The sequence below is a fragment of the Chelonoidis abingdonii genome, chromosome 6, assembly GCF_003597395.2.
Source record: "Chelonoidis abingdonii isolate Lonesome George chromosome 6, CheloAbing_2.0, whole genome shotgun sequence".
Lineage (NCBI taxonomy): Eukaryota > Metazoa > Chordata > Testudines > Testudinidae > Chelonoidis > Chelonoidis abingdonii.
Window position 1 is genome coordinate 97,669,931 of NC_133774.1, and position 11,881 is coordinate 97,681,811.

Here is an 11,881-nt window from a genome sequence, read left to right on the forward strand (position 1 = left end):
TTTGGGAGGAGTTCCGAAATCGATTTAAGGAGCCGTTTAACTCGATATTAATGACGACGTCGTGTGAACGGATACAGCGTTAAATCGGTATATCGGCCATTAAACCGATTTAAAGTCGCAGTGTAGACCTGGCCTCAGTCATAGATCCTAAGGACTGAAGGAACCACTGTGATCATCTAGACTGACCTCTCCTGTCTTATGCAGGCCATAGAACTTCCACAAAATATCAGATCTTTTGGATGTTTCTAATCTTGATTTTAAAATGGTAAGTGATGGAGAATCCACCATGACCCTTGGTAAATTGTTCCAGTGGTTAATTACTCTAATTGTTAAAAATGTATATCTTATATCCAGTCTGAATGTAACTTTAACTTTTAACTTTCAGCCATTGGATCGTGTTATACCTTTCTCTGCTACATTTAATTGCCCAATATTAAATACCATATTCACATACTGTTTTATTTGAATGTCCAAAAAATGTAGGTGAAAGGAGAGGGGGAGGTGTCCATTGTAGTCCCAGCATGCGGTGGGATTTTGGGGAGATTTGGGCCAGTTATAGCCCTGGTTGGGAGGGCCATAACTGTCCTTTTTTTTGTTTGTTTGTTTTTTGTTTTCCCAGCTCTTTTATTTTCAAACTACAGCACTGACTTGGGCCTTGCTGCTAATAAAGGCTCTTTACCAGACAACATTCCGGTTGTGCATTCAAATCCGTAGGCTCTACAGCTTTAGTAGTTCTAATAATTTCAGACCATCTGCACCATCTCCTCAGCAGGAGGTTTTCCATTATATTCATATCCTCTTCTTGTTAACAGAATAAACATGCTTTGTTGGATGTGACTCCTAAAGCAGTGGATCTGTTGAACTATACCCAGTGGTTCCCAATTGTAGTCTTCTTCAACCCAGACAGTAAACAGGGTGTGAAAACGATGAGACAAAGGCTAAGTCCCACATCTAACAAGAGTTCCCGGAAGCTTTACGATCAAGCAAATAAGCTGAAGAAGACTTGCTCCTATCTTTTTACAGGTAAGCAAGAATCTGTATCTAATTCCTCTTCCAAAAGAGTGGTGGATGTAGGAGAAAGAATGTGTGTATTTGAGAAACTACATTAATACTGTTCAGAGTAAGAGATCATCTTGTACAGTAACCTGTGGTCATGTGAAAACCCTTCCTAGACAATTAGGAGTTCACTGTCTTAATGCATTTCATTATAAAGAAATGTTCATATTGAACTTTACTATCTATTTAAACCTATTTCTGGAAACAAGTGAATAATGAAAGGGCTGGCATTTAGTCAGCCTTTTTCCCCCCCCACAAGCCAACAAAAGTGCAAACATTGTCCTTTAGAATGTGGTCTAGTAAAAATGACCATATAATTTTCTTGCATTACTCAAAACCTTGTCACATGGAAAATATTGGATAAAATAGGTGCACTGAGGTTTTAGAATTAATAGAAAAAATATATGAAAACACTAATGCATATATTTTTTTTTAATGTCTACAGCTACCATCAATTTGAATTCAGCCAATGATAGCTGGTACGGCAGCCTCAAAGATACAATTCAGCAACAGCAAGTTGAAGCAGTATGGGTATCAGAAGGAAAGGTATGTGATCAGACAGCTCATACTGTACATGCTAAATTGTTTTTCTGTTCTGGGAGTAATTCCCCTTTAAAGTGGTCAGATGGCAAACTCATCATCCTAAATACTGAACACGTGCATATACTGAAAAGTTGTACTAATCTGAAATCTTTGCAGTGGGTAACTAAGAGAGAAAAATAGTACAGGATAAAAGTTTATCTTTTTTTTAAATAACTTTATCATGTTGCTCCTGTTATTAAAACCAAGGCATATAGCTGCTGCTAGGGCATACATATTAATTTTTTTTTATTGGAGCTATTTTCGTGTTCCTGGGAGACCCAGAATTCTTCCAGTTTCATGTGCTTCTGTTTCTTCGGTGTTATGTACCATAAATATTACTGCAAACTAAAATGGGGGATGAAGTCAAATCTAATCCTTCCACTTTTATAGATGGAAGGAATAGATGACGACATGGAAGATCGCATGTCATACCTAACAGCTATGGGTGCTGACTACCTGAGCTGTGACAGCCGCTTGATCAGTGACTTGGAAGACACAGATGGAGAAGGAGGTGCATACACGGACAATGAGCTTGATGAGCCGTCAGATGAACCAAGTGTTTCCTCTATGAGCCGATCTTCTGAGCCTGTGCAGCATGAGGAAGTAAGATATTTGGACTGTTGGCAAGATAGTGACTTCCTGAAAGTGATGTGTGTTGTAAAATGGTAATAGAAAATGTCTCTTGTAATTGGTGCCTGAGAAAAGTATAATTCCAGCTGCAGCATTATGCTAGCTCTGGTACAGAATTATAAAGTCCATATTAATTCTAGCATAAAAGTTTAAGATGCTTGCCTAACTCTCTAGTTTCATTGATAGTGTCACCTGGAGTGCAGATGTTAACTTTTACAGTGATAGTGGTTATGTCATTGCCAGTCATGTGACTACTGGTAATTGGCCCACAAGGCTATGGTTAAAACAAGTCAAGAATTACTTGAATATTCTTGTGATTAACTTCTTATATTTTCGTAGAGTATAAGAAAACCCAGCCCAGAACCAAAACCTCAAATGAGAAGGGCCGGTAGCAGAGAGATACTTAGAGATCCCAGCCCACCTCCAGCATTCAAGCCCGAGCCACCTAAGGTAATTTGTGGAAATCAATTTGAAGATAGAGTTCATCTTTCTAAAGAACCCACCTGGTGCTGTACATCGTGGGCTGTGTTTCTTCTATTAGGGTAACCTGTTGTTGGAAGCCAAAATGCAATTTGGGAAGAGGAAGGAGGGGAAATTGACGAAGAGGATTGTGAGCTGTCGAAAGAGCTTGGCAGCTGGTTGGGAAGGGAATTCTTGAGATTTAGAAGTGGTACCATGTTTTTCATTATAGGGTTTGGTGACTAGCTGGAAAACTGCCCATTCCTCTCCTGATCTCTTCCCCAGGGGAATTCTGGCATTCTTTCTCCCTTACCAAGCCCAAAACAAAGATCTTGCTGAATGTCTCAGCTGGGAAGAAGTTCAGACACACTCCTTCTTGATTTTAATAAGCTCTCTGCTGGGAGCCGGTTCAGAATGGCAGGAAATCCTTTGGCTTTTTTATTTTTACCTTTTTAAGTAGTCGTGCCGAACTGTGCTCCAGTGTCACTTCAAGAGGTGTTGCAGCTATTAATGAAATCCTGTGTTCAACCCTCTGACTTTCTTCATGGAGGTGGACACCAACATTGGTAGTGTTGCGCAAAATACACTTACTAGACAGTTAAACGACCATCCTTTCAAATATGCCTTGGCAATAAAGTTTGGGCTGGGTAGCAGAACATGTAAGTGAAATGATGATTGCAGGGAGAATAGGCATGTGTCCTCTGTAATAGTTTCAGCTCTGAAGAATATTCTCCTCTATATAATCCAGGAAAACCTCTTGCTCTGATTCTTCCTGTTCTTCCTCTTTTCCTTCCAGAAATCTGTAAAGAATTAAATAGACTGGTCAGATTTTACTGCTCATTATAACATTCCATACAATGTAAGACTTTATGTGACTATTTCTGTTCCTATTCAAGTCAGTGACCAAGCTCCTATACACTTAAATACTCAGTGCTCTGATCCCTTATGAGCAAAGATGGGCAATACAAAAATGCACAAGCAATATAACCAATTTCAAATGAAAAGATTCATCAAAAGATGCTGAAGTTGCTGCTGTGTGTAAACTTCAGTGTGTTCTTAATACCTGTAGGGTAAACTACAAAACAAAGAGGACGTATATGACTTTCCCAAGAACTATGAATCTAAACCAAATAGCTCTAGCACTGTCAGCAATGAGACTTCAGCCGTATTATCCAAGGCAGCAGCACCCCCTGTTTCTGTGAAACCTGCCTTTGGGCGTCCTATACTGAAGACATCTCAGCCAGCAGTTCCAGCCGCAGAGGAGGAGGAGGAAGATGTAGATGGAGGAGAGAGTGCTCCAAAATCTGTACTGGGGAAAGTTAAAATATTTGAGAAGATGGATCACAAGGCAAGGTTGCAAAGAATACAGGAGCTACAAGAGGCACAGAATGCCAGGGTAGGTAGTAACCTACTTTTTCAGTCTATCCTGTATATTTGTTTAGATATAATACAAACACATATTCTGTACTATAAGCACCCTCTATATTGAATTTAAAAAAATCATTAAAAACAAAAACAGTAGCACATTCTTCCCTCTCCTTCCAACCTACCATTATACCAACCAGCAGTCAGCATACACAGTGGGAATCAAAATTGCCCTCGACGTCACATTATTCCTATATAAAATATATAGTTACATTTTGGGGAGGAGTAAGTAGGGGGGATAAGGGATATAAAATATGTTCTATGAAGAGGTTTCCTATAGTAGCTACTATAGGTTACATGCATCCGACAGAGCGGGTATTTACCCACTAAAACTCATGCTCCAATAAATCTGTTAGTCTATAAGGTGCCACAGGACTCGTTGCTGCTACTATAGGTTAATGGCTTTTTTTCTTTTTTTATTTCCATTATTTTGGCAGTACAATGTTTTACTTTAAATTTAAAAACTATCTCAGTGTGGGAGCAGGAAATAAGACCAGTCATCCATTTGTATTTTAATTCCTTTTCAGATAAACTGAGCTACATTGCTCAGTCTCTGATCTCCTAACTGTATAAACTGAAAGGCATTTTTTTTCTTCTGCTCTTTTTAAAGTTGGAAATAGCCCAGAAACACCCAGATATCTATGCTGTCCCAATAAAAACACAGAAGCCAGACCAGAACTGGCCCCAGCCCATGAGGTAAGACAGATCCACTTGAAAATACTCCTCTGTTTTATATTTACTACACCAGCAAGAGCAATTTAATTATGCAGCTCTTACTCATGCAAGTAGTGCCATCAAGCCCTGACACTACCAATGATTCCTGAAATTTACACGGTGTCAGAGATAAGAAGCTCTAGGGTTGACCTGCCTTGACAGTAGTCGCTTCTGCAAGGCCTTCCTTTCGGAATCTTTCCTTTATATCTCTTTTTCAGACTGGTCCATACTACTGCACTTGAATTACTTACAGAGAATTTCACAGATATCATATATTACTAAGAGATTCATGGTGCCAGTTCATTTTATGTCTCATAATTAGATGTACACACAAGATCACTTGTGCGTCAACCCTTCAAGGCTGTCCCTTATGTGTCAGAGATTGGATTGTTGTTGTGTTATACTAATCAGTATTTGAAAGTGATTTGACAAGTTTCATGGCTTACAGGGGTATAAGGTAGAACTCAACATCAGTAAGGGTGGTAAAGTCTGATTTTACACAGTCCATTATTGTATGCATTTTATGGGTGAAGAAAATGTTAAGTTACTTGCCCAACGGGAGACAGTGAGTCACTACAGAGTCAGGAGAAGAACCATGGGCCTGATCCAAAGTTAACTGATGTTAATGGAAGTGTTTCCATTGAGTCCAGTGACTTATGGATTAGTTCCCAGATATCCAGTCTTGGTGCCTTACCCACTCTACTATGCTTATTCACTAGTATGACTTGGACAGTCGCCTAAGCAAAACCTTGCAACAAACAATTTGAAGGATCTGTTTTGATTTTCATTTGGAAATATTCTAGTTCTCTCACCCTTCTCATTTGTAACTCTTTTGGGGATAGGGAAGGCCTAATGAGTGTGAGGGTTTTTGTTTTTGTGTTTTGTTTCTTCTTCTTTTTTTTTTTTTTTTTACTGTCAGCTCCTTTGGTGGATTAAAATATAATCAAATTGGGAAGGCCCCAAAACAGTTACTGCAGCATTTCCCTGATGAATTTATTATTGCAAAGCTATAGGAATTGTAAGCTTATGGCATCTGTAGTGGTGTTTTTAGGGAGGAATAAAATATTTAGTTTAGCCAAATATGAAGATAAAAGAAAAAAGCAACTGACAATTTAGAATGAGTGTTCGTAGGAAGTGTAATTAAATTGGCTAAATCAACACTATTAAACAGCATCGTTGCTTTATTCTAAGTCATTCAGGATCTTAAAAGAATGTAGGGGAAAATGTTTCCTCTTGCCAGTGCTCAGTATGGAGTCTAGAATGATAGTTGCTGAAAATCAGTGAAATCCCCCTCCTTTCCTATGTAGAGAATTATTACATGTGCTGTGCAGCGCTGTTTATATTCTATATAAATAATTAGCTTTATAACCTATACAACTTTTTTCAAACCACTTAACACTAGTCCCCTGTATAAAAGGGCTTACCATCTAACTCTTAGAAATGTTCGTGAGGTCTGTGGAGGAGTGGAAACCTCTTCGGTGGGGAGATCAATAAAGGAAGCCTTCAGAGGGGTGCTTGGCATATTGGGAGCAGGAGGCTGTTCAAAGATATGAACCAGCATGAAGGCAAGAGAGGAAGGACACCTAATAGTCAGTATGGAAAGTAACGGAGTGGAGTAACAAAGAGAGCAGTGGGGGAGGGGAGAAGGGAGTAGTGGTATGCAGAGTGCTGAAGGACAGGGTCATGGTTAGCCTTGCTAGCATGTCCTCATATCTTAGTGTACAGTTTGCAGTTGATTACAGGTTTGTGTTCTTCCACTTTTCAGACCAGAAATTGCTGACATCTTTACTCTTGTTTTTTGCTGTGCTAGTTCCAGACCTCCAGAGCCTCAGAAACCCCCTGCCAGGCCTTACCTAGAAAATCAAGGAAGTTATGGCAGTGACGCAGAGGAGGAAGACTACCGTCGGCAGCTATCAGACAACTCCAAGCGTGGATATTACGGACAGCCATCCAGATATAGGGACACAGAATTATAGACTCACTAGCACATGCATCTGTAATGCTCTTTTGAGACTCTTTTTTCCTTCAACAGCCAAAATGGAGTTCTGGTTAGTTATAAAGTTATATTTTTGTTGGGGGTCATAGGGTGGTCTACGTGAAGTTGGACATATCCACACACTGGAAGTGGAGGACTTACTTTTTGAGACTATTTGTTTTGAGTATCTAAGAAAAGAAATGACTTTTGCCTGAATGTTGTTGCCTGTTTTATAAGGACCAATACCCATTTGAAAGCTTGTATTAATTCTTGGTATTTTCATAGTTTAACTTTTTAAAAAAAAAAAAATTAAACTTTTTTGCTCTCACTTAAAACTGCCTTTTTAAACTGTTCCGCTGTTATGAAAATGTGATCAGACATAACACTTTTTAATGCAAGAGAACTAAATTCAAAAAAGAACTATAAGTGCCTTTAACAAGAAGTGTCTTAAATTGTTCATATTGATATCTGATACTTGTGCAAAGCCATAATTTACTAAAGGGTGTTTTACTCTGTTGCCTAACTTTTGTATCCATTTCATAGCTATAATTTCCCCGGCATGTTATTTTTCTAAGCTAATAGATTGGTATACTGCTTTTCATAAATATTGACTGTACAGGGGGAAGGTGTGTACCTTTGTAGACTAGCTGGTATGAGGCCAGGAAGGGTTGAAATTGAGAAAATGATGTAGAAATTCAATTAATTATGTCTTTAAATTGATATGGACCACAAAATAATAAACGGATATATTCTAGACATACATCTCACACCTATCTTTTTTTATTTCAAGAAGTAAATATTTTGGTAACGCCTTGTACTTTTTTTTTTTTTTTTTTAATTAACTATTGCATTTAAGGTGCTTGTTTGTTTTAGGGCCTAGTCTTGCATTATTGAAATCAGGGGAGGTTTGCTGTTGATGTCATCAGAAGCAGATTTAGCCCCTATTGGTTTTGCTTAGGGTATGTCTACACTACCTGCCGCATCGGCGGGTAGCGGTCGGTTTATCGGGGATTGATATATCGCGTCTCAACTAGATGCGATATATCAATCCCCGAACGCGCTCTTGTCGACTCCAGAACTCCACCAGGGCGAGTGGGGGTAGCAGAGTCGACAGGGGGGAACCACGGCCATCGATCCCGCGCCATGAGGACGGGAGGCAAGTCAAAATAAGATACTTCGACTTCAGCTACGCTATGCCCGTAGCTGAAGTTGCATATCTTACATGGACCCCAACCCTTACTGTAGACCAGGCCTTAGTGTTCTGAAGCTCCTAATCTTCAACATGCTGAATCTGGAAAAAAGATTGTGCTGCAGTGAGACTTTAAACGTGTAGCACTTGAACCTTAGGGCATTTTATTTCTCTCTCCGCTCCACTGAGAAAAAAATGCTTAGAGGGATAATAGAGAAGTTTCTTGTTTTATAAAATTTTCACTTACTCATAGAAAATGGTCTAATTTAAAATGCACCAAAATATAACTTCCATAGTGTTTTGTTAGGCATGACATTTCACGCAGTAGAATTTCACTGCTTTACTAAGGGAATAGACCAAAACAATCTTAGGCGGGTTGGGGGGCGGGGGGAGGGTTTACTGTGTAGCTCAAAACTTGATCAAAAAAAAAAAACCATTGCCAATGGTGAGTTAGTAAACTCTTCTGCATAATTAATTCTTCCATTTAAAGATTTGAACTGGTCAAGGATTTTATAACATTCATTGTATCTGAGCACCTTGCATAACTATCTGTTCATTTGTTATAGTCCCTTATGTGTTCTAATGTAGTTTAGTCCTCTTTTTATAGGCAGAGGAATCCCATAAATATTAGTGTAGTCATTCTGAGTCTGAAGTCAAAAGGCCTTGGCCCTTTATTTTATACAGTCTGGGAAATCCCAAAAATATGTGGCACCATGTACCGCCCCACACAGTACCAGTCCAGCCCAATTAGTACAGTATTCTTTGTATTATTTATTATATATTACAAAAAAAATTACATTAAAAGAATGTTAAGGCTGCAAAGTCAAGCACTCAAAAAGTTAGGATATGGCATTTGCGGTTGCCTATGCAACCTTAATTCACCTTCCCTTTGTATGTATGCATTAATTACATGATTACATACTATTTTTTCCACAGGACTCCTGCCTTAGTCAGTGCACATGAATGAGTAGTCATTCAATATTTATTTTTATCCTAATCATTCAGTGTGTAGCTCCAGGCCTTGTATACCCTACCATTTATTTACTTTAATATTGGATTCAATTTACTTTTTGATTGCCTCAGATTCAGTGTGCTGTGAACCTTGTATGGATGACCAGTAATTGAGTTGTAGAAGTTGACTGAGGAGCACAGAAGGCCTTCATAGCTGATTAAGGGTCCATAAGTCTTTTGGTGCCCAAAAAGATGAGGTAATTTGGTGTTTTGGTACCAAGGAGATATTTGAGGATTAGGTACCAAGCAGGAAATACATTTCTGTTTTCCCTCCCTCCTTTCTTTTCAGCTTGGAAAAGAGATGACTGAGGGTGGGGGGGAATTGATAGACATCTATACATTCATGACTGGTATGGAAAAAGTAAATATGGAAGTGTTATTTACTCCTCATAACATGAGAACTAGGGGTCACCCAATGAAATTAATAGGCAGCAGATTTAAAACAAACAAAAGGAAGTATTACTTCACACAACACGCAGTCAACCTGTGGAACCCTTTGCTAGGGAATGTTGCGAAGGCCAAAACTATAACAGAGTTCAAAAAAGAACTAGATAAGTTCATGGAGGATGGGTCCATCAGTGGCTATTAGTCAGGATGGCCAGGGATGTTGTCCCTAGCCTACTGGGAGCAGATTACAGGGATGGATCACTCAGTTGCCTGTTCTGTTGATTCCCTCTGAAGCATCTGGCATTGGCCACTGTCAGAAGACAGGATACTGGGCTAGATGCACCATGGGTCTGCCTCAATGTGGCTGTTCTTACGGAAGGGACAGAAATGGCAGAAAACTTGAGGTACAGATGATAATGGGATTTGAATTAGTTATTCTCCACCGCAGCAATTGGTTGCCCCACTGCACACCCCACCTCAAGATCTGCCATTACAGCCAGAAACAATGGGTAATCAGATGAGCTTAATGTTTTGGTTAAAATGTTCAGCAGTAAAACATTTACTATTGACTTTAAATTGTTGTCAGACTGTAGTATTAACAATCCATTGAGACAAATAGAGCAGTTCAGACCTCCTGGAACATTGTTTCAGACACTCTGCAGATTCAGTTTCTACTTTGATCTATCAGTTTCTGGTTGGTTCATGTTCTGAACATTTTTTTCTGTAACAATGAGGGATAGAGACTTAATTTTTTTAATAACCGTTTCAGTTCAGGAGCAGAGTTATTCAGTAGGGTTAAGCAGCATTGAATTTGGTCCACTAGTTTCAATGGAGGTGGAGTGGGTGTAACTGAGGTCAGAATTTGACTCTCTTTTCAGTTAAAAGCTATTTAGTTCCAGGTGTGGGGTTCAGTGAGAGAATATTAATGTAAGAGCTCAATTGTTTGTTGCCACAATGGGGCTCAATTACTGTATAGATGGAGAGCTTCTGCAAGAATTATGATAGATATTATTGTGAGCCTGAGTATATTGGATCATCTTTTGTTAAATATGTAATTGCTATTTAATTTGCCTTTCTTTTCCTCTAGCCAACATTTAAACTGGAAAATCCTAGCTGTTGCAAACTATGCACCACTTATCTCTATTATTGTTTTCAAGGTCCTGCTTATCTCAGCAGCTGCTGTAGACTCTAAGAAGGTTAGCGAAATTAAGGGGGAGAGAAGTGTCAAATGATGACCTTGAAAAATTCTGCAATGCCTTCAAAAAAAAAAGGGGGGGGGGTAGAAATTTTTTCTCCACATTCCATTTGACACTTTTTTTTTTCCCACTTCCCTCTCCAGTTAGGCTATTGTATTGCTAGATTAGTAAAAATTATTAAATATTTTCTGATTCCACCTGATCTGTACAGAGGCTTTTAACAGATTTTAATTTATTTTTTAAATTGTTTACCTGAAACTTCTAATAATCAACACATTTTGGCCTGAATAGGTAAAGACTATGTGCTAACTTTGTGGGAATAATTAACAGAGAATGCATCAAGAGAAGTCTGAAGCAGAAATAGGAAGAATACATGGAAACAGGTATTCCTTTCTTCAAACAAGAATTGCTATTGTTATGGCTCAGATAGTTGCCCTGAATGTATAACTAGACTTTTTTGTACATCTTGCAATAACAGAATGATTGAGGGGATCATCTTAACTATGCCTTGATATTTTTGTGAGGTGGGGAAAAAACTGTGTCAATTTTCCTTTAGCATAATCAAGAAGAGAGTTCTCATATTGTTTGCAGGACACTACTCCAGCCAGATAATCCTTATCACAAACTGAGATATCCTTGGCAGTATGCAGGTAGGTTAAGTAGTAATTCTCTTACTATTAATTGCACTATAGTTCAGTTTGAAGATGGTGCTTTAATTCTAAACCACAAATTTTAATTTATTTCTGAGTTACTCAGAAATTACCCTTTAGAGGTAGTTTCACATGCCTGATAAACATCCATTATTTAAAAGGGGAGGAGGAGAACATTTAACATTTAACACAGTTTTTATAATGAGGCAACTGTGCTCAGAGGAGCACTCCACTGGATTATGGCTGCTTTGAATAGGCAGCCAAGCAAGTCTGCATCCTGCCTCAGCACCCAGCTCCATGAGCAGAACCCATGGGGTCCCCATACGCAAGGATGTCCCAGGTTTCCTTATAAAACCTACCTAGGTGAAACACAGACTGGTTCAACTGCCAATTTTTAGCTGGGCACTCAAACTTTGCAATCATCCTTTTGATTCCCTGGTTTTCTCTGCTGCATCCACATTTTTTGGCCAGCAGCTATGTTCCAACCTTCTGTTTGGCCAACAGGCAGCTAATCCTGGTACTCAGCTTGCACCCCCCACCATAAGATCTCTCACAGAGGGGGTCAGGGAGGAGTCCAGGGCAGGGAACACTGATAACTAAGCCAGGA

General features: G+C 39.0%; 1 protein-coding gene across 8 annotated transcripts in view; it reads left to right on the forward strand.

Annotated features, from left to right (window-relative positions):
* TJP2 (tight junction protein 2) overlaps positions 1–7,599 on the forward strand; it is a 96,760-nt gene extending 89,161 nt beyond the window's left edge. For 6 of the 8 annotated variants that reach the window (XM_032801837.2, XM_032801835.2, XM_075067269.1 and 3 more), the window contains 7 exons: positions 813–1,023; positions 1,502–1,602; positions 2,029–2,241; positions 2,608–2,718; positions 3,797–4,123; positions 4,763–4,848; positions 6,677–7,599. In XM_032801837.2, the coding sequence (XP_032657728.1) occupies positions 813–1,023; positions 1,502–1,602; positions 2,029–2,241; positions 2,608–2,718; positions 3,797–4,123; positions 4,763–4,848; positions 6,677–6,842 (1,215 nt within the window). In that variant the 3' untranslated portion in view covers positions 6,843–7,599. The remainder of the gene's footprint in view (positions 1–812; positions 1,024–1,501; positions 1,603–2,028; positions 2,242–2,607; positions 2,719–3,796; positions 4,124–4,762; positions 4,849–6,676) is intronic. The other 2 variants (XM_032801834.2, XM_032801836.2) reach the window with 1 other exon arrangement.
* The last annotated feature ends 4,282 nt before the right edge of the window (positions 7,600–11,881 follow it).